Source organism: Halichoerus grypus, chromosome 3, assembly GCF_964656455.1.
Source record: "Halichoerus grypus chromosome 3, mHalGry1.hap1.1, whole genome shotgun sequence".
Lineage (NCBI taxonomy): Eukaryota > Metazoa > Chordata > Mammalia > Carnivora > Phocidae > Halichoerus > Halichoerus grypus.
Window position 1 is genome coordinate 73,860,887 of NC_135714.1, and position 23,661 is coordinate 73,884,547.

Genomic DNA, 23,661 nt, shown 5'->3' on the forward strand with positions numbered 1-23,661 from the left:
TAATTTATGAATTTATAGTTTAATTAGAGGTCTATCAGTCATTGTTTTGTTTTTTTGTGACTGCTTTTTAGTTTTTAGAAAACTAATTCTACCTAGTATGAGTCTATATTTGGCAAGTTTTTTGTTCAGACATTTATAGGCAATATGGCCAGTACTAAATTAAAACATGTTTGTGAGCTTTAGGACAGTCATGACTTTTGAAAAAGCCTGTATTACAGATCTCTTAAAATCTCATTAGTCTAAGGAATGACAGGCTCACACAGACCTCTCTATCACTGCTGAAATGCCAACAAAAATAGTAATTGCTTTTTTTCTCTAGGATCAATTTTTTTAAAATATTTTATTTATTTATTTGAGAGAGAGAGAATGAGAGAGAGACAGCACATGAGAGGGGGGAGGGTCAGAGGGAGAAGCAGACTCCCCGCTGAGCAGGGAGCCCGACGCGGGACTCGATCCAGGGACTCCAGGATCACGACCTGAGCCAAAGGCAGTTGCCTAACCAACTGAGCCACCCAGGCGCCCCGAGGATCAATTTTCTTGCCATAGTTCAGGATGCTGAACAATCATTCATTTAGTCTTTTGGTTGTGGTTCTTTAACAAACTCCTTTTTTATCCCTCAGCTGGAGTCAGTGTTTAATTCCGGAGAATTTACTAACATTTTGGTAGTTCTGAAACTTTTCTCCTTTTATTCAGTATCTTCAAAATTCTTCATAAATGTTATAATAATAATAGAAAATATTCAATCAGCTATTATTCTGTTAAAACCAATATCATTTCACGCAATTTGGTTAAGGAGCATTGGGCATTATCAAGTGTAGATAAGTAAAAGTCAAACAGTATCTATTGGGAAATATTGAGAATTGTTATCCCTAATAAACAAAATCCAACTGGCTAGTTACTTCCTAAAACGTATTTTTTTATACTTTACTCGTGGCCAAATTAGGATAATTTAATGAGCAATATAAATAAGTTGCTCCTTAAAAGTAGAAGAATGCATTTTTCAAAGCTACAAAGATAAAATGCAAACTTGACATTAGAATTTATGTTTCTATTGGAAAATTCCCAAAGCATGCTCTTTTAAAATGTCATTGAATAAGTTTTTAACCTCTTGGGCTTTTCTACTACCAAGTAGTTCTACTTGATTTCTTCTTGCGTCTCATATCAGATGCCAGTTTGCATTTCTTCTTCAGGCCTGGTTAGTTGGTCTGTTTTCTCACATCTGGTTTTCTGTACCCAACCTCAGTGCTATAGCCTGTGTCCTCCTCCAAATACCTAATGTGTTTCCTAATTAAGTTAAAGTTAAATGGGTTTGGTGATGGTATTAGTATTTATATATGCCAGCAGCTCGTGCACTTACAAGAAAACATTCACCTTTATTTACTGACCATAATTTTTCATAGCAAGTTTTTCACATGTTGTCCCTCAGGGACTTCGTCTTTCTCTTGTAAATTAATTGTGAATATGTTTTGAAATACTTAATTTTCATAAAATATCCAGTTATATTGCTGGTAGTTGCCATAAAAAAAATGGTTGTTTCCTGAGTTCTATGTGAAAAACAATACCACCACGTATTTTAGTTTGCATAGGCATGATGCTTAGTGAGAGTGAACTTAAATCTGATCACTGTTTTTTTTGTGTGCATACTCCTAAATTATGACTTTAAAATTTATTTTATAGCTTGCAATGCACAGTGACAAAACGTTCTCTCATTAGATATTCATAATAAGCCTCTTCTGTCCTTAGGACACATAGCTAATGAAAAAAAAATATTGTGAGGGTAAATGGCTTGTGCATGGCTGTATCAGTTCAGATACTTTCAACTGCAAAGAACAAAAACCTAATTCAAAGTTGCATAGATAATAAAGAAATGCATTATTCACATGAAAGAGTAGGCAAGTTTCAAGGCCAACTTAATCCAATGGCTCCAACTCTAGATCTACTCCCCTGGGATATTTTTTTGCATAATTTATTTTTTTGTGTTCATTAGACTGGGAATGAAATAACTAGAGGAAATACTGGTCTCAGGTGTCTCTGAGGAAATGTCCAGCCAGGAAAGAGATTGACTTTCTGTGGCTGATTTAAAATTAAATACAAATTTCCCAGAAGCTATAACAAGTTTCATTTCACCCTATTGCCCAACTTTGATCTCATGCTCACTTCTGATTTAACTCATGTTGACAGAGGTGTGTCATTCGCTAATAATTTCTTGTATTATTTTTACTTCATAATGATGATTAGGGCAGTAAATAAATATTTGGGTGTGCAATTTACTGTTTAATTTCTCTCAACTGTGGTAGAATGTAAGTGGGTAGGGTTTGTAAGTCTATTGTTTCTCACTGTAGCAAAGCATAACCAAGTCCCTTGAACGTAGTAGGTATTTGATAAATATTTGGTTATTAAGCTAATAAAAACTGAGGGAAGCTCTTCTAATTACTTCTGTATGGCACTTAGTATTTTATTTAGGTGGAGTGGGGACTGTGGGCCATCAACTCTTCCTGGGGGCAAAATTGACTACGGGAAATATCTTAGCTATTACTGTTGTCATGCAAGGATCTTAGGACATTTCTTTACTCTTTCTCTCTAGTCTTTTCCTGTCATTGTGACAGATACAAATGTACCATATTTACTCATTAACAAAACAAGGTTGCAAAAATCATCTCACATCTGTTTTTCAAATTAACTGCAATTAGCAGAAGTTCATTAACTCTTGGTTAAACTTTGCCTTCCTTTTAATTATAAAGAGTTTCTAGACCCAAAAGGCATCAAATTTGATTTCCTTACCCAAATGGAAGACCCATTAGAATTCTTCCTTGCTTCTCTGCCATTGATTCCTGCTGTTTTGTGGTGCCACTTTTTGATTCCCAGGTACATATAGTCTAAGAGATCCATAATGTTGCCTTGCTGATTTGGCTCACTTTGTCCCTCCAGGATGATGATACACAGCTTCAGGACTTATCTCTGACAAAAGTTTCTCAGACTTGATCTAATATCGCATCTCTTGCTCCTAACCTACTACAGTGGCTACATGGCCATCTCTCTGGCACCAGGTGGCCCCTGGGTGCTGATTTGGAATGCACATAAGTATGCCACATCAAAAACACTAGTCCCTTCTCTTCAGCTGACCCATATCTAAAAATCAAGCAGATTCTTATTATCATTTTAGTCCTCATTACATGAGGAATCTATGTATAGCTGTTTCTCCTCAATTCATACAAGAGCAAACTGGACTCACCATTTAGAGACATTCTGTCTTCAATAATGTCAAGACGATTTTTTTTACCTCTTTTCTAAAGAAGAAAAACAAATTACAAATACAATCTGTAGAATTTTCCACACTATTAAGAACCTCTCGTTTTGTTTTTCAATACACACTGACTGATGTAGATTGGCAAGGGCATCTTGAAAAGCAAAATCCCAGGAGTAAGTAATGATTTCATTAGACCTGGTTTAGTGCTGTATTAGACTATATTGAGATGTCAAATAATATTCACATTTATATTATGAAAAATATGTTATTTTTGAAATGAAAAACTAGTATCTAGCTATGACATGAGTAGTTACATTCAAATAAAATAGAAAACTATGACGTTTTATGTTCCAAACAAAAGCAGAGGAATAGGAAATGTTGTTATACAAGAGGAGTTGTGTTACATGTACTCTGATGGATACTCAGTAGCCATGTGGACACATAACAACATCTCAAAGTCTTGACTGCTTCATCAGCAAATTTGGGATAATAGTTACACCTACTCTATAAGGTGGAACACAGGATTAAATAAGATAAAACATGCAATTCACTTATCAGCTTAATACCTGGCTCACAATAAATACTTAATAAAGGTTATTACTATTATCATTATAATTCCCTAACACATGTATTTGGAGATTAAAGAGATCCTTATATGTAGCTCCTGTGTATCCTTATGTTATCAAATTATTTTTACTTGAATTATATGCTTTCTGGAGGCTTGCTGGTACATTAAAAAAATAATCATTATTTAGAATTTATTTTCTTACTCTAGTAGCTGTTATTTATCTTGATTCCTTTTCATTTCTCTGAACCTTCCTTGTTTTCCCCAAAGTGAAGTTACAGGCCAGTATAATTCTAAACTTGCCTGGAGAGATCAGAATTGAATGGAACTATAACATCTTCCTGATTCTTTTTCCAGGTTTAAGCCTTAAGCCTAGAATTAAGAAATAAATCCCAATTAAATATAGTAACCTTGAACTGTGTTATATACAATTTAACTTATTTTATCTTCTCAGCATCTGTACAACAACGGCAGGAAGGTTTTATTATCCCATTTTTACATAGTCAGAATTATTTCCCAATGAGGCTAAATGATTTCCCTAAGGATTCATGTCTGAGAAATGGCTGGATGGTAACTTGATCATAAAGCCCAGTGATATTTTCTTTCTACTGCGTTATTTCTCCATTATCTTTCAAAACACAACTTAATATTTTAAAAATTATTTTACTTGTCTTTTCTTTCACTTTCCCATCTCTTAACCAGGCAAAGCCATGCTTAAACTATGATATTTTGTGAGGGTATAGAAATTGCTAATAGAAGAACAAAGTGTTAGGAGATATAAGGGGACAATTAGTTTTTTTTTTGGTGTAACACTTGGTTATTCATCTGCTATTGGAAGTGATTGGAAGAAGTTTGTCAAGAGAAGTAACAAGATGGTATATAAATAGTTCCTTTCTGTATCATGAGTCCCAAGAATATCTACATGTTTGGAAGCTCACTTAAAGGATCTCCCATTACTCAGGCACAGTTGTACTTACTGCTGTGGTTTATATTACAGTGAAAGGATTAGCAAGGAAAGACACATTGGGCTGAGTCTGGAGGAATCCGTGCACAGGATTTAGAAAGTCCTCCCTCAGGGACTGCTACAGAGAATACACTGAATACACTCCTTCCTTCAGTAGTTAAATGAGCAACACATATGTAGTGTTTCTGCCCAGGAAAGCCTGCCATAGATTCAGCTCAAAGTCTTTGGTGGAAACTGGTTATATAGGCTCTCTGTGCCTGTGTGATCAGCCACAATTATAGAAATTCCAGATTCCCACAAGAAAAGCAGATGTTCGCCATAAATCAGGCTAATAGGGAATTCAGTGCCCCAGGCAAACATAGCAGCCTTAATGGTATAGGGAACTTCAAAAGCCAACTTCCTGGATGCCAGCTCTGCAAGTGGATGCTTCTCAAGAGTAATATTTAGACATGCTATGTTAACTCTCTCTGGACCAAATAACAACAGTAGTCTTCTGCTGTCGTAGGAGAATCCTAATAGTCTAAGCCCACATTTTAAAATTTTTCTTCATAATTTCACCTACATTATGAAGACAGTGCAGATCAAGATGGTTGAGTATGACTTAGGAACACACATTTATTAAGGTCTATTGCCATCCTATGCAGCACACTCAAAAAAAAAAAAAAAGGTACAGTGCTTTTATAAATTCAAGGGCATAGAGGTTGAGGGAGATGCAAATGGGGATTTTTTTTTTTTTTAAGAGTTTATTTATTTGTCAGAGAGAGAGCACACAAGCAGGGAGAGCAGCAGAGACAGAGGGAGAAGCAGGCTCCCCACTGAGCAAGGAGCCCGATGTGGGGCTTGATCCCAGGACCCTGGGATCATGACCTGAGCTGAAGGCAGCCACTTAACTGACTGAGCCACCCAGACGTCCTGCAGACGGAGATTTAACATATGGAATAGACATTGGCAAATGCTGTAATAAGTGTTCAAAAGATTAAGGAAGTATAAGGAAAGGAAATATGATTTTCCTTTAAGAAGATCTAAGAAAACTCCAGGAGATAGTGACATTTGAGCTCTGTTATCCTTAAAGATTTCTATAGCAAAGATAACACCATGACATTCTTGTTATGGGGAACAAACACAGGAAGCTGTGAATGAGTACTTTGATGTACTACAGTGTGACACAATAATATACATCATTATATAATAATAAAAGTTATTATATTCATATTATACTGTTAATATTGATTATCATATTACTTATAAATGAGGTCAGAAGATCAAAAATTGCAAGTGTTTTGAATTCCATGCCAAAAGGATTGGTTTACTGATTTTCTATTATAAAATGAGAGTCATCCCATTGGCTTTGAAGCAGCAAATTATTTCCCACAATATTGGAAAATAATGACAGCTCTTATGTTCGTGTTTATCACTTAGGAAATTCCAGTGGTTTTAGGAGCTGTGTGCCAGGAACTCTGCATGAACACCAAAATGTATTTTTTATTATAAATCACAATCTTAACAAGTTGTTTATTTTTAGTGTTCCATATGGTTTTTATTTTTGTAATTACCTATAAAATAAAGAACAATAAAATTTAGTAAGACTTGATCTGATTGTTGATCTGTTATGTTTAAAAAAAATTTCTTGAAGAATTGAATTACATTTATTAAGAAATATTTCCATTTTGTTGGACTGATATTATTATCTTAAATATACATATAGATGTAGAAATTATTAAAAAATTTCATCCAATCATACAGAAAGTTTTATATTAATCTTTTTAAAACTTATATTTGAATATGGCTTCTTAATTAATATGATTGAGTTAAAATATTAGGATAATACTGAGAGATACAATATGTAGTAATTTATTCTAAATGTTAGATGCTAAGTGTATGTATAAAAATGAAATTAAGGTGTCTTATTAGTGTATTAAACCTTATTCATCCACTTTAATTAAAATTATCTTCTGATTTTATACCATATTTGTAGTATTTTATGGTTTCCTGTCAAGTTTTTTTTGTTTGTTTCTTTTTATCTGAGATGAGATGTGTTTAGGACAGTATTAGAAATAATTCAGAAGTAAGTTATAAGGAGACCACTTTGTTGAGGACATTATTTATATGAACTATTTTCAAAAATATCATAGAGCCACCAAAATGGGTCACATTCTACAAATGATAGATTTGGGTTTTGAAACAAATGTTACATATTTTCCTCCTTAAAAACCACACCAGTCTGAGAAAGAACTAATTATCTTAAGGCTCGGAGTCAACTGTTGCCAAATGGTCTCACAGTTAGCAACAGAAGAGAAATGAAGTACAGAGCAGTAAACCTTGGGGATTCACCTGGCCTCCTTTGCAGCCAAGATTGTTCCTATGGTGTCAGACAACAATTAAAGAACCTGAAATTGAAGGTGACTCAGAAAAGGGCAAACTGAAAAGTGTAACTCTCGCAACCAGGTCATCCATATCACAGTAAAAGAATAACCAAAACATAGTGAAAGAATAAAAGAAGATCATTTTAAAAGGCAGAGGTGAATTGGTAATTATCTGGAGAAGTAGAACAAGCACTGGTATCATGTATACTATGGACTTTCACTAATTCACTGTATAATCTTGAGGAGTCAGATTCCCTATCTCTAGTAGGACTAGTTTCCTCACAAATAAAATTAAAAAAAAAAAAAAAAAAAAAGAGGAGCCAAATAATTTCTTAAGCTGTTTTTTAATGCTAACACTCTGTAAATATTATGTAAAATTACACATTTACAAAATATTTTAATGTAAGCACCATAAGAAATATATCTTGTCTTCTATTGACCCAGCACTTAAAATAGGGCCTGGCATGTAGTAGGCAGTCCACACAGTATTGATTGAATAAATGACTGAACCGGAGGACAAAAGTGAGGAGTCAGGGGGTTGGTTAAATGACTATCGGCAGAAGGACAGCATATGCTAACACAAAAGTTGGTTCATAATGCCTGTCTTTCCCTTCTTCTTGAAGGTAAACTGCACTCTTGGTGATGGTGGGACAGGGTTGATAAAAGGGAGTCCTAGGGAATTTCACAGTTTCTCACAGGTTTGCAGGCTCCTGGTTGGAAAAGCTACAAAGTACTTTGAAGTCCTTACGACTAAAGAATACCATTTCTGACCACTTCTTTGTCATACAAATAACCCTTGACCTTCAAGCTGTGGTCAGATTGCCTAACATTTCCATGGCTACACTTTCAAGTTGAATAAATCAGAGAACAAACAGTATTACTGGAGTTAATACACGGTATTTAATTTCAAAATATATCATCCCAGCTGGTACATCCTGGCTAAACTTTGCCAAATGTAGCCATAGAATTTATTTAATTAGTCTTTTCTTACTCTTACAAATCACTGCCCTAGTTTCAATGCAAATCTGATTATTGCAAATTGCGTACTTAAAGCATCACCTGACTTTTGAAAGATGTTGTTATCAGATTGGGAGGATAAAAATATGCCCCAAATAGTTGTAACATCTCTTCTTAATGTTCATAGATTTCCAAGAGCGATCCAATTTCCAGAAATTCGTGATGCAAATGCAGTTAAATTAGAGTATAGGGAAATGGAAATTGTCATTTTATTTTCAGGTAGGCCTTTGAGTTTGAGAGGACATTAAATTACATTATGCAGCATTGATCTGTCAAAGTTAGGTAACATTGATCTGTCAGATGAAAATTTAAGCCACGGTGCAATTTCTGACTTACAGTCTGAGACTACACATTTATTTTTCTGTTCTGTTTTCCTAGAAATTAATAATGACTGAAATAAACACACTTAATAAAGTAAGCTCTCCAGCAGTAGATTTTGACATAGTCTGATTTATTCGTTTAATATTGAGTGTTCAATAGAGTTGCTCAGATGATACACAGTGGTACATAATGAATACTATATTTAAAAGTGGAAACTTTAAGTGGATATGCTGAAAGCTATGCCAATTTACAAGGTAATCATTATTAAAAATAAAAAATATCTACAGCAAAGTTTAAATAATGCACTCACACTGGCACTGGTTACTTGTATAGTATTTTGGAGTGCTCTTAGAAGAGTTAAGGGAGATTTTTAAAGAAACGCACTGAGACACTAATATAGGCAAAGACCACAACTATTGATACGGTTGTTGAAATTGATTAGGTAACAAAACTCAAATATTAAAATGGAGAGGTTTTTTGTTTTGTTTTCTTTTAAAGATTTTATTCATTTGAAAGAGAGAGGCAGAGACAGAGGACAAGTGGGAGAGGGGAAGCAGACTCCCCACCAAGCAGGGAGCCCCATGCAGGGCTTGATCCCGGGACCCCGAGATCATGACCTGAGCCACAGGCAGATGCTTAAGTGACAGAGCCACCCAGGTGCCCCTAAAATGGAGAGGTTTAAACCTTAATTTTCTAAAAGAAAAAAAAGAACATCTCAGTATTTTAGAGCTTAAAGAGACTATTCCAATTTTCTAATTTTCTGGAAAAAGAAATGTGATCTCAGAGGCTTAGATAATTTGCCCAAGGTCAGTAAAAGAAAGGAACCAATTTATTCAATTCATTTTTCTTCAGAATGAATTTAAATTGCAAATATTAGAGGCTATATGTTAATACCATGTTTATAAAAAAGAGTTAATATCAATTTTATAAGAGGTGTAGAGGCTTATTCATTTTGTTCACCCAATAAATATTTGTTTAGCACCTACTAAGTGCCAGATCCTATTCTAAGTACTGGGGATGTAAAGTTTTATAAGATAAACATGTTGCTTATAGTCATGAACCTTCCGTTCTGGTGAGAGGAAATAGTCTACAAAATAATAAAAGTATTTTTTAGTGGTAAGTTTCAAGCAGAAAATTAAAATTGAGTGATATGACAGCAAGCAACTTGATATCTATTTTAGATTCAGTGTTCAAGGGAGGCCTCAGACACAATAAATTTAATGTGAGATTTGAATGGCAAGGAGATAACCCTATGAGGATTGTGGGGGAAGATCATTACAAGAAGGGAACAGTTGGTATAAAAACTCTAACATAGGAGAGATTCAGATTTTGAGAAAATGTTGAGAGTAAATTTGTGATCATAAATTTAAACACAACACTGTTTTTCTCCAACATATAGTTAGAAGGGGTAGTTATATTTTATGTAGATGTTATCCAGAGTTTAGTCTTTGCTAGGGAAGTACAGCAGAAGAAAGGATCCAGAAAGTTGAAAGGTTTTTATGTCAAGTCAGCTGATAATCATGGGCCTTGGACTCTAAACTGAACAAGAAGGAAATTAGAGGGAAACTGAATGAGAATGTAGTAGGCTCAAGGGATTGAAGATCTCTGTGAGTTAGGAGAATTTTTGGATGAAAAGTTTAGCTTAATAGTTAAGATGCCCCCCAAAACATTTGAGCATTTGTTAGTTGTTAAAAATAGCAACTCTAAATGTCACCTGCAAGGCATTATTAGCAATACAAAATCAAAGAATGCTTTAGGAAAGATAATGAACCATCTTTAAAAGGTATCAGTAATGTGCTTTAGGCCCTTCTTGTGGAAAGGTAACATTTAAAGTAGAAAACCTATGTTCGAAGTATTTACTTATGTATCTTTGGGCAAATTCTTTTAACTATGTGGCCTAATGGTTCTCATTATAAGAATGATGGTCCTTTTGGTCCTTCAAATCCAATGTATTCAAGAGTCCCGTAAACTTCACTAGCTAAAATACCTGAAGTTACCCAAATCTCTGTGTACAAGTATGGGTGAACAAATGTGTTAGACCAGACTTGGGAGGAGGGAAATGTGCCTCATTTTCTAGAAGGTTCCTTCCAGAAATGACATAGCTAAAGAGAGTAAAAGGCAGAGAAGAATGACAAAAACCATGTGTTGAAAAGATGGCAACTTCAGAATATGTAACGTATAGACATCATTGTACCTGAAATCTCAAACCTCCTGAAAGAGTGAGTTAGAGAAAGCTGCTTTTTATGACTTTTATCAATGATAAAGAAATAGTTTTTATTTGATAACAGAATAAAAGCATAATGGATTATTTAGTTTGAAATTATTTTAATAGCTAAAATAATTCCCAGCCCCATATGATCAGAACTTGCACACAAATTTTGCTGTACCAATAAACCTTGGGAATTAGGAGTCTTAGGGTGTGCTTTCTAGAACATTTGTTTGCTTAGCTAAAACAAACAAATATAGAATAAATAATTGGGCACTTGGGTGGCGCAGTCAGTTGAGCACCTGACTCTTGGTTTTGGCTCAGGTCATGATCTCAAAGTCATTAGATAGAGCCCTGTATCCGTCTCTGTGCTCAGTGTAGAGTCTGCTTAAGATTCTTTCTCCCTCTGCGCCCCCCCCCCCGCTCTCTCTCTCATAAATAAGTAAATCTTTTATTAAAAATATTTTATTTATTTATTTTTGCATGTGTGTGCATGAGAGAGAGAGAGAGAACGAGCATGAACCGGGGGGAAGGGCAGAGGGAGAAGCAGACTCCCCGCTGAGCAGGGAGCCTGATGCAGGACTCATCCCCAGGACCCCAGGATCATGACCTGAGTTGAAGGCAGACGCTTAACCAACTAAGCCATTCAGGTGCCCATAAATAAGTAAATCTTAAAAAAAAATAATAAAAGACATAACCTATTTCACTTAAAACGTATGCAAGCCACAGGATTCAATATAAGATCTGAAAGGCAAGTAATTAACAGAAGAAACACTCCACACATTTCGTTGTTTTTGCAAACCAAATAAATGCATGTGGGTACCGTATTGTTAAATGCTGCTTGACATTTTTAAGTGCCTAAAAATTTGCCCATGAAAAATTTAGTAACATAAGATCAAAAGAAGCAGTTAAAAAATTTCTCCACACAGGGGCACCTGGGTGGCTCAGTCGATAAATGTCTGCCTTCGGCTCAGGTCGTGATCCCAGGGTCCTGGGATTGAGCCCTGCATCGGGCTCCCTGCTTGGTGGGAAGCCTGCTTCTCCCTCTCCTACTCCCCCTGCTTGTGTTCCCTCTCTCGCTGTCTCTCTCAATGTCAAATAAATAAATAAAATCTTTAAAAAAAAAAAATTTCTCCACACAGATCTTGCTTTGATAGAATTCAGTTGAACCCTGTCATTGCTTTCTGCACTCCAAATCTGATAGTGGAAGAATAATTCTTTAAATATATTATCTTGTCATATAAATGGAAGCAGGAGTCCAATGCACTATTTTTTAGTGAAATAATAGAAAGTAATATTACATCTATGGACACACACTCACATGTAAATATGTTAACACAAAGTAATATAATCACCAGATTTTTATTTTTTTAAAAAAGATTTATTTATTTGAGAGAGAGAAAGAAAAAAAGGGAATGAGGGAGCACAAGCAGGAGGAGTGGCAGGCGGAGGTTAGAGGGAGTCCCATGTGAGGCTCTGATCCCAGAACCCTGAATCATGACCTGAGCCAAAGGCAGATGCTTAACCGACTGAGCCACCGAATCACTAGATTTTAAACTTTACAAGGATAAAAATTATTGTCTGTTTTTTTTCATGCCTATTTTCCCAGAGTCTAGAAGAGAGTCTGGCATATAGTTGATGTTCACACACAAGTAACCCACACGATCATTGTGTGGTGTTGTCAAAAGATCTACTGTGATAAGAAAATGCTGAAACCTTAGAATTATAAAATTATAAATAAAATTTTTAATTTTTGTTGATTTAACTTTAATAGGAATAAATGAATTTATTTTATGTGATCACTAAAGCCAATACAACTTACACAATTTACAAATATAAACTAATATAGTACAGATTGAGTTGGAACTCTTTAGATACATGGTTGAATAGAAAAGTAAATACTCCATTCATTCAACAAACATTTAACATTTACCATGCTCCATGCACTGTTTGGGCAATTGGGATAAATTAGAAAACATAATAACAAAAGTCCCTATCTTTGTGTCACTTAATTTCTAATGTGGAAAGATAGATAATACATAATAATAATAAATTTATACAGTATGTTAACAGGTTTTAAGTGTTCCTGGAGGTGAAATAGAGAGTAAACTATAATATTAAATAGGGTTATAAAAGTAGACCTCAGTAGACCTCACTGAGAAGGTAAAATGTAAACAAAGACGAGACGCTGTTGGAGTTGGTCTTGCAGACACCTAGGTGAGGGGCATTCCAGATGGGATGAGCACCTAGTTCAAAAACCAAGGTAGAGAAGAATGCCTGCTGTTGTCCAAGGACTGTCAAGAGAACCAGATTCTTTAATGGAATGATGGGAATGGGGATTAAGAAGAGATGGGAAGTGACAGATAGATAGATAGATAGATGATAGGTAGATAGATAACCTTATGTTAACTATTAATCCTCTCTTTTGAGCTACTTCACTACATTCTTTTTTTATGTTGCATGGTTAAGAATGTAAAAGGCAGCTTAGTAGACAGATTAATGATTCAATTAGCTTAGTACAACCAGAGAATAATTTTTCAGATATTTAACGATGCCACATTCCACACATTAAGTACTAATCATGCCCATATCTGTTTAAATTCACAGTCAGACTGATTTTTACCACCATGAGAGAATTCTAAAGCAGTCTGCCTTTCATTGACAGTATTTAGGGTTACTTGTTTTCTGAAACTGTGTCTTTCCTATTTAAGAATTCGATTAACAAATAGAGGTCAGAAATAATATTATATAAAGTCTTAGCAGAGGTTATATGTTGTTGATTTGTCTCATATCTGAAATGGAAGCACACCTTCTTTTCCATTAACGACCACCAAGCTATGAACATCAGAAACACTGGAAATACTCCATTTTTAGGGCAAACTTCATTGTATCTGTTTATAAAATATGAGGACCCGAGTCCTTGGAGCAGAAGAAATTTAACTTATGTACTATACCAAGATGAGCACTGCTAGAATACTGGAGGCATGAAAATGCTATCCTTGTTTAATATTTTAGTTAGCCTAGAGCAACGATAATCACAGACAAACCCTATGAAATGTTATTTATGCCCACATAGTTACATTAATTTTCTTTTAATCTTTGTCTGCCCCAGGAAATACTTCAATTGAATATTACATTTCTTTCCAAGAAATCAGGAACCCTGGAATCCAATCTCATTTACTTTAACTTCCCCCCCCCCCCACAGTTATTGCCAAAACCTAAATGAATTCAAAACCAAGAATTTATCTTGGATTTACTTCTCCAGGATGTAAAAATGACATGGTTTAAGTGAACTTTAATATAATTCCAGAATTAGGCTTACTCATCTAATGGGCTACTTAGTTATTCATTTATTAAACATATATTTATTTAATTCACAATTTAATTCATCTCAATTCACATAAAACATAAAGTTATAGTTATTCATGGAGGTAGTATGTGTAGTGAGGGGCATAAGAAACTTTGTAATCATATAGTCTGGGTTCAGTACTAAACTCTACCTCCTTCTAGCTGTGGATCCTTAGATAAGTTAATTAAGCTCTCTGCCTCAATTATTCTATGACAAAAATGGGAATTAATAATGGCAGTTGCAACATAGTATAATTGTGAGGAATAAATTACTGTGAGGAATACAAAAAGGTCATTCTAGTAAGAATTCAATACATTCATACATGTTATATGCATATGTGTACATTTAAAAATATCCTGTGGTGTAGTTACATTATTACTTAGGAAATATGGGATGATTTTCCATTTTTAAAATGTCAGAACTTTAGCTGTGAAGAATGGTGAAGTCCCTGAAAATAATGACATATCTTGGCTTTTGAAAAGGGAGATGAGGAGCAATTCGAAGCAGCCAGTGAATGGATTACAGATATAATGGGCGTAAAGTTTCAAAGATGACTAGAATGACTAACTTTGAAAAGGAAAAGGGAAAACAAAGTTTAACACATTTTGACACTTGCTTGTTTTTAGTTTTAGGATAGATTTTAGCCCCTATCCCAATAACTCTGTAAAATTTCAAACGGGTGCCCTATAAATCTCTGACTTACAATTTCCAAGTAGTATTAAAAAACATGTTTCCAATATAAAGGCTAAAAGAGGAATAAAGGAATTATGAAGTATTTTTAAACTATGTTCATTAACCTTAAAGGAAGACTGGACATTATATGCAAGAGTGGATTCTTGCAGTTTTTAAGTAGGTTCAGCAGCCTTGGGAAAGTTTCTGCATTTCTAAGTCTATTCTGCAAACCTATGACTAGTCACAAATCTCAATACTGTCACTTACAAAATGAATCCTAAATAAGGCTAAGGTTAGGAATCCATATATACAACTGAAGATTTTTTATCAGCAATGTAATTGAAACTTGACACTGAATTTCAAGTCCGTGCAGCAAACTGATAGATGAAAAAGCAGACATCCAAATTAAGAAAACCTGAATTTAGGAACCAGATAAGGTTGACAATAGGTGTATCAATTTGTGTTCAAATTCACTGGAATTTCTTTACTTCTTGAGTAGTTTCATCAGTCTCACCGAGAAGCCATACAAGATGGAAAGATGCATAGCAAGAACCTGTAAGAGAACCAATCTGCCTGTCTTAAAATTAAAACAGTGCAGATATTAGATTTTAAAGTTCACCAGAGATCATCCAGTACAACTCTTGTATCTTTCCACCCCCACAGCATTTTCTTGGTGGGTAAACCAAAATCTTTAGTTAACATTGTCCTCATCTTCCAAAATGTGATTTTTCTCCTTAAAATGATGTCCCTGTTTAAGAAGAAGAATGTAGTCATAGAAGCCAAGAGTCCAGAAGTGTTTATTCACACTCCAGTCATTCTTTGGGGCCGTATACCATAGCTGCAAAATGAAGCTGACAATGGCAAGAATTAAGGTGGCACATCTTATTTTGTCTAAAGAAATCAGTCCCAAAACAGAACAGAGCAACTGCAAGGTCATTGTGGGAAAAACGATTTGGTTGGGATATATAACAAAATTATTGTAAGAATTGACTCAGGTAAAACACTTAGAGCAGTGCTTGGCACATAGAGAACACCCCCAAAATACTAATTATTTTTATAACTGTACTAATAGTCTTTCATTTGGATAATATCAAAAAGCAGCAACATCTTAAGCTACTGATAAAAATAAGTACATATTAGGGTTAACTAGGGACTAGGCAAAGATCTGTGTTTTATGTGGAGTCTCTCATTTATTCCTACAAATTTTCTCAGTTGTACAGCTGTGGAACCTGAGACATAAAATGGTTAAGAATTGCTCCAAAAGCTTTACAGCTTTTAAGACAATGATTTATAATAGAGCTACTAAAGCAATTTGGTAAAAGAAAGATAGTCCTGTATTCAGGACCCACTGACCAGAGTTCGGGCCCTGAATCTGCCACTTATAAAGTTTGGTTCCCTGCTACAAGCCACCTCATCTGTCAGATGAAGAGGTTGAACTACCAGTTAGTTAAAAGTTTCTTCTAGCTCTTTCTTATGCCTCCACCATACCTGAGGCTACGTGTGAAAATTTACAGTTATTTGTGTCGTTTTATTATTTATTATTTATTTAGATTTTATTTATTTACTTATTTGACACAGAGAGAGAGAACATGAACAAGCAGGGGGAGCAGCAGAGGGAGAGGGAGAAGCAGACTTCCCACTGAGCGGAGAACCCGATGTGGGGCTCGATCCCAGGACCCTGGGATCATGACCTGAGCCGAAGGCAGATGCTTAACCGACTGAGCCACCCAGGCGCCCTATTTATGTCATTTAAAAATTAATTTTGTTTTTGTTTAGTTAAATTATAACTACTTTCTACATTTAAGGGAAATCATCACAAATCTTCACAGTACTGGAAAGGAAATGTCCACTTCTTCTGTTCATTCTATAGTTTTCCATATTGGAAAAGCAAATCAACTTAATAGAAGGGTATTGGATACTATATTTCTGACTTTTTGCTTATAAGGAGGCAAGGGAAATCTTTATGACATGAATAATTCGGAAAGAGTTTATAATCATTATAAAGGAGAATATCTCCCCACTATATATATTATTTTAGACAAAGATAACCTCATACCATAGCATAGTTACTGGGGTGTTTAGGCAGACATCTGAATGCTGTTCTGCAAGAGAAATTTGGGTAGGAAACTTTTTTTTTTTTTTTTTTTTGGTAATAGATTTTCAACCTTCATGCCTTACTAAACTATCTTATTTTAGCACACTGTAGAACATTTGCTTTGTTTTGTTTTGTTTTGTTTTTACCTACAATGTATAACATTTTGGTTTGATCTCATGTGCTTAATTTTTATCAACAGAAAGAGTTTATAGTCTCTAGTGAGAACATCTGTATAGTGAGGGAAATACATTTTGCTCACTCATATCGGCCAGAGTATTTTTAATTACAATTTTCTCAAGACATGTTGAATAAGTATTATATCTGGACTGTTTAATAATGAAGTGGGTTTTTGTATCAGTGAAAATTTTGTAAATCTTAAGTCAACCAGTATACATATATATTTGTGTGTGTGTGCGTGTGTGTGTGTGTATATATATATATATATATATATATATATATATACACACATATATATACTTTTGCTGTTCTTATCTACCTCAAGTCTTCCTGAGAGCAAGATTAACTCAGTGAATAGTGTTAAAACGTTCATTTCTTTTTGACTTATTTCAATACGTATTTTAGTGGAGATTATGCAAAATATGAAAATGCCAAGTATTTTTTCATTTAAAAATGTGAAAATTGTGTGGTATCTAGCTGAGTGAACACAAAGAAGGAGCTTGGGTTCTTTGAGATTAATATTTCTTTTGAACATAATTCCTTTTCTTGAATGTTATTGCTTAGTTAGTTGGGGGAATCTTACAGTCTGTTCTTCCAAAGCACTGACTAAGTTACTGACAGTAAGAGTCAGCAAAAATCAAAACTGATGTAGTTTTCCTCATAGAAGCTGGAAGTCACAGTCTACTTCCCTTAAAAGCTTTCCCCACTCAAGCTACCTGATTTTCTGAGTTAACAGCTTAGTCTTACTTTGGTACTCAGACCAATTTCTGTCATCCCTTAGGGCTTACCATCTCCCAGATCATAAATAGAATTCCAGAATTCTTAGCAAATCTCATTATGCCCTAGATCATTTGACTTCTCCATTGAGACACAATCTTGCTTGAGGCCCTGTTAGGATGAAGAGAATCCTTTTAGATCATTATTCCTTGCCCATATGGCTCCACATTCTTGGCATCAAATTCTCTGACTCAGTTCTTCAGTCTTAAGATTGGTCTTTCAATAATTCAGTCCTTAAACTATGACCAAGCTTTCTACATAGTTTACACAATATACCATATCTATACTGGCAAGCTTACCCTCCAGCCCCTGTTCCATTCAAACAGGTGTGCTTTTTCTTAAAGTTCTGAAATCCAGCTCCTCTCAATCACTACATTGCCTTGAAGAATCTTCATGACCCCTGCATGAGTTCCATGTTATAATAAATTTGTGTTCTTATGTATGGAACACATTAAACATTTTTGACTACTGTGAATTTAAAGAAACTTGATTAAGGATGAATGGGTTAACTTGGTATCTAGCCTCTTAAAATATTGGATTAAGTTTTGCTTTTTTGTACATTCTAGCTCTATATTCAGATCGTATAATTTAAATTTTGTAAGCTTCGATTTTCTCCTTTGAAAAAGTAAGTTTAAAATACGTACCTTGACTTCTGCTTCTATTCATGAAGGAGTAATGACTATATGACTTGCCTTCTTGCTGTAATAGTTAGAAAATTGGACAAAACATGTAATACAGTTCTCACACATTAAAAAAATAGAGAAGCACTGTAATGCCTGAGAGAAGGGAAACAAATCAAGAGCACCTATAATACTTAGATTTCTGCCTGGAGGCAATATTTGGACCATGGTGTGTGGAGGGACAGCTAGGAGAGAACTTCAGGGTCTTTGAGGAGACAAACATCTGAGTTTGGAGAGAACAAGACAACTAGAATTTGTGGGGAAGATTACCACAAAGGAGGGAAATACACAGAGAAAGAATTCTAGAAATCTGTATCAGTGTAACCCTAAGAATTCTGAGTAGTGATCTTTTATAAATGTAGAATTGAATTTCACAAGGCCAGGTGAAAAACTGCCAAAAAGGAATAATTGACAGAGAACTTTAAGCAAATGAATTCCCAGAGCTTTCACTGTTCTGAAAATCGTCATGGGGTATTCAGTAGGGAGCACAAGGGGTCAAGCTTTAGTAATAGGGAGGAATCACTCTAACCAGTTCTTGAGGCCCATCCTAAAAATTTTTAAAAAACAAGCATCAGAAGGATCAGTTAGACCCACAAGTAAATTAACCATCAGCTAGAATCAATTTTAACTCCTTCTAAGGTAATAAAATCTAGCACTAAACAAAATGAACATCACAATGTCTGGCAACCAGTTAAAAAGTCACTGGACATGAGAAGAAATAGGAAAATATGACTCATACTCAGGAGAAAATTTGGTCAATAGAAACCCACCTGGAAATGACAGATGATAGAATTAAAGACAAGAAGTTCAAAACACTATTAAAAATATAAATATGGGGGCACCTGGCTGTCTTAGTGGGTTAAGCCTCTGACTCTTCATTTCAGCTCACGTCATAATCTCAGGGTCATGAGATTGAGCCCCATGTCCGGCTCTGCGCTCAGCATGGAGTCTGCTCGAGATTCTCTCTTCCTCTGCCCCTCCCCTCATGCGCGCGTGAGGGCTCTCGCTCTCTCAAAATATATAAAATCTTTAAAAATATATAGAAATGAAAACTAAGATATCTGAAATAAAAATTCACTAAATGAGACAAATAGCAGATTAGACAGAAGAAAATATCAATGAACTTGAAGGTATAGCGATAGAAAATACACAAAGTGAGAGTCTCAAGAGAAGAGAAAGACTTTGAAACAGTTAAGTGTGAGCAGCTGATGAAACTCTAACAAGCCATTTAACACTTGATTTGAGTACCAGAATTAGATGGCAGGGGAAGTAGGAAACTGAAAAATTGTGGTAATTTTTCCCCAAAATTTTATGAAAGCAATAGCTACCTCAAAATGTGGTAATGAGTACCAAATGAGAAAATGTGTGCAGAAAACACTTTACTTGTGCTTAGTCAATATGAACATTCTCATTGTTTATTGTTTATAAATATGTTCCAGGTATTTTGCATTCTTCAAAAGGCATAAAACAGGGACATTTTGTTCAAATTAGTCTTCTATTTAGACACATTATATATGTAATAATGATAATAAAAATTAGAGTAAGAGGAGGAAGAACAAAAAGATTATTATTTTGGGATATACTGTGCCTGGTCCTTTAAGTGCTATATACATATTACTCATTCAATCTTCATAGAAACCTTATGGCATAGCCACGATATTATTTTTTGAGTACAAAAAAATGAGGTTGAGAGATATAATTTGTTACCTTATAGAAGAAGATGGTAAACTGGAGATTTAAACCCATATCAGTCTGAAATTCAAAAGCATATCATTATACTGTTTCCCATATTCTAAAAGTTATGAGCATGAATGCCTCTTTAGAATTTATTTTTAACCTACACTGCCAGGTTTAAGAAATGTTCTGATATTTTGTTTTATATCTTTTTCCATATGAACTTTAGGCTTTTCAAAATCATATTCTGTAAATGTAGGTAATTTTCTAGACTCAGAAATCAGGCTGTCATTTATTTACAAGAATAACTGGTTTGCCAAATTGATTCTAGGGCCATTTCTAGAGTCAACAGAGTAATAGTCTGTTTTTACAAGTAAAATGGACTTATTTAATATTTGTGTTAATGTGTGTCTGTCTACACAATTCAAGAAATGAGTTTTGCATATGAAGAGTTAAAATTTTAAAAACTTTTTATAAACCTTGTAAACATAGATGCTGTCACCAAATGAAAAGATATACCTAATGAGTAAGGTATAACACTTCCAATGTGCTGTTTAACAAAACCATGAAACAGCAATCTTCCTTAAATTCCAAAATATAAAACTATAAATGCAATATTTAAGTCTAGCATATCTTTCTTGTAGGCCAATTTTCTCACCAAATGTATTGGTGATAATGTAGAATATATAGTTGGGGTTGTGTGCTCTTCAGTTTTCATCAGAAATAGAGAAATAGTTGGACTTAATCAAAATTCTTAATGATAATTATAAAATGGTTAAAACCATGTTTTCTAAAGCTAAATCAAATAATTTAGAGACATGTGAAAATAATTTATGATAAAGATAAATTCCAATATTTATTTGAATTTTTTTTTTCAGTTTTTCCCCTGATAGTGTTTCTAATAGAAAGGGAAAAAATGAAATGTAGATATAGACTAAAGTAGAAGAGTATGTGAGTCCTCATTTATGTCTATCTTTGGTATTTTAAAAATTTAATCTCAATTTTCAAAAACTCTATCAAAGTAAGCATTTTCTTAAAGAGTAAGTCCAAACACCTTCTCTTTAAACACCTCACAATTTGGTCATTTTTATAACCTTATTTCCCCCTCACTCCTTTATCCACTCCTTTGTGCCCACTTCACTACGTATGCCAGTTAATCCACTCTTATCTTTCCTAGACCTTTCAAAGAGGTACTTCTCAAACTATTCCATGCCAATGAATCACCTGGAAAGTGTGTTAAAATGTATATTCTTGCTCAGTGTGTCCTGGGTGGGGTCTGACAGTCTGCATTTTTTAAAATAATAAGCAATTTTTATTAAGGCATAATTGACATATAACATTAGTTACAAGTGTACAACATAATGATCCCAATATTTGTGTACACTGCAAAATGATCACAATAAGTCTAGTTGACACTCAACACCATATATTTGCAATTTTTTTTCTTGTGATGAGGACTTTTAAGATTTACTCTCTTACCAATTTTAAATACGCAGTACAGTATTATTAACTATAGTCACCATGATGTACATTACGTCCTCATGGATGGTCTGCATTTCCAGTGAGTCCCCAGGTGATATATCAGGTGCCACACTTTGAGTAGCCAGGTCTTTAGAGTGTTGTATACAGTAGGTGGTACTCCTCAGCCTCGAAGACTGTTAGATGTGATCTCCTCTGTGGCCTCTGTGTGAATGCCCATTCCCAGGCTGAATGAGCCTCTCCCATCTTATGCTCACAGAAAATCCTATATGTGCTACTTCAGTTTTAGACAGTACCTTTTAGATTGTGGCTTCACCAAGAGACAGGCAATCACTGCTAAAACAAATGCTTGCATTTCATTATTTTATTATTATTTTATTTTTACCTATGATCTTGGGATTTAGCAAGAAATGCTTTGGTAGCACATTTGAAGACTTACTCAGATATAGCTATTGGCGTATGTGTGAGACAGTCATCTATATATAAATCTTCCTTGTTAAGAGAATTATTTTATTTCAAAATGTTTGCACTACTAGTTACTAAGTATTATTTACTTCTTTGCCAGCAATAATATGTTTTGTTTTGTTTTGTTTTCTTTCAGGGTTTGAACCTGAAAAGACTGGAGGCAGTACAAGGAGGGAGAGAGGTAAGAAAGTCAAGGGAGAGGAAAAGGGAAGAAGAGAAAGTGCTTACAAGTGTTGCAGTGATATGGTGGGTGATGGTGACTGATGATGATAATGGTGATGAGAATGTGTGGAGAGGAATTTCGTGTACATATATTCCATTCACTCTGGTCAAAGCACATTTTACACATTTATGTAAATGTATTATTTGTGCTTATTTCTCTGAAACTAGAGAAAGTACTGTTTCTCTGGTTTTAGGTAAAGATTGTTTCTATTAAAATGGATTTTTGCAGCAGCAGGACCCCGTGGATGGGGCAGCAGTCCTTCTTAAACATCACAAGGCTATATTTAAAATGTTTTACTGAGAAATCAGCAAAATTCTAACAATGCAAACATTTTATGGCATTTGGGATTCTTTGCTCTCCTATCCAAGGCCATTGGCATATGCTAGAAAGTTGGCATGCATTATTTGATAGTGTAAAGTTGCTTTGGTAAGACTAGCAATTTTAAAGCTTTCTCTAATTATTGTTTATCTCAGATGCTTTATAAAGAGGGGAACTTTAAATAGTATCAAACACAATACTGTATCATGCACATTATATATATTATGATTTTCTAATTCTAATTGAATGGGCAGACTTAACTTCAATTAAAATTCTTTCCATGCTAAAGTGTGTAAATGCTATATTTGTGATTAGGATTGTTGGAGGTGGGGTAGAGTGTAATATTTAATTCTGTAAATCAATATTTTTCTTGTTGCCCAAAAGGTAAGTTTATTTTAAAATGATATTTATTTAATAATTTTTTGGTAAAAGTGAAACTATTTTCTTTTACAAAATGAGACAATAAATATTACTCCCTCCCCATCTGTGGCCTCTCTTTCTGTAAAAAGAGATTTCTTCTGTATTGAGTTACAAAGTATTTTCCCTTTCTTCCTTTGCTGTTTTAATTTCCAGTTGTGTGTTCTTAGTATTTGGCCTTTTAGATCCTAGTAAACTTGTAATTTAGGGCCTCTTTCCTATTTATTTGCTGTTTCCACCCAAAATAATCTATTCCTTTTGAGGGACACATAATAATTGGCTCACATTGGCAGAAAAGCTGGAGAAAGTGAAATGTAGATAAGTCTTCAGATATTTTTCATGTTATAGGAAAGCAAGGTAATAAGGATGTGGTCATTTCTAAAGAGAGAGTGGGGGTGGGGGTGTGTAAGGAAGACCTCAGAACCATTTAGTTTTGGGAGGGTAACCACTTTCATCCAGACATGACCAAAATGGATCTACTTAGAGAAAGAACTTAGCTCATCACTTCTTCAGTGGAAAGTTCACACCCAAGCAGTACTGCCACAATTTATCTCTGCTCATTCAGTGCCTTTAAGGAAATAGAATTTGGAGTTACCCAGCTTCTCCCTGTTGTCTCCTAGTCCAATAGCAATTATGTTAAATCCATATGCCC

The 23,661-nt window shown here is 34.6% G+C and overlaps 1 protein-coding gene across 1 annotated transcript in view; it reads left to right on the forward strand.

Moving 5' to 3' along the window:
• CCSER1 (coiled-coil serine rich protein 1) overlaps nucleotides 1-23,661 on the forward strand; it is a 1,392,827-nt gene that overhangs the window by 928,034 nt on the left and 441,132 nt on the right. Inside the window, exon 12 of the mRNA XM_078068968.1 lies at nucleotides 22,188-22,232. Within this exon, the coding sequence (XP_077925094.1) occupies nucleotides 22,188-22,232 (45 nt within the window). The remainder of the gene's footprint in view (nucleotides 1-22,187; nucleotides 22,233-23,661) is intronic.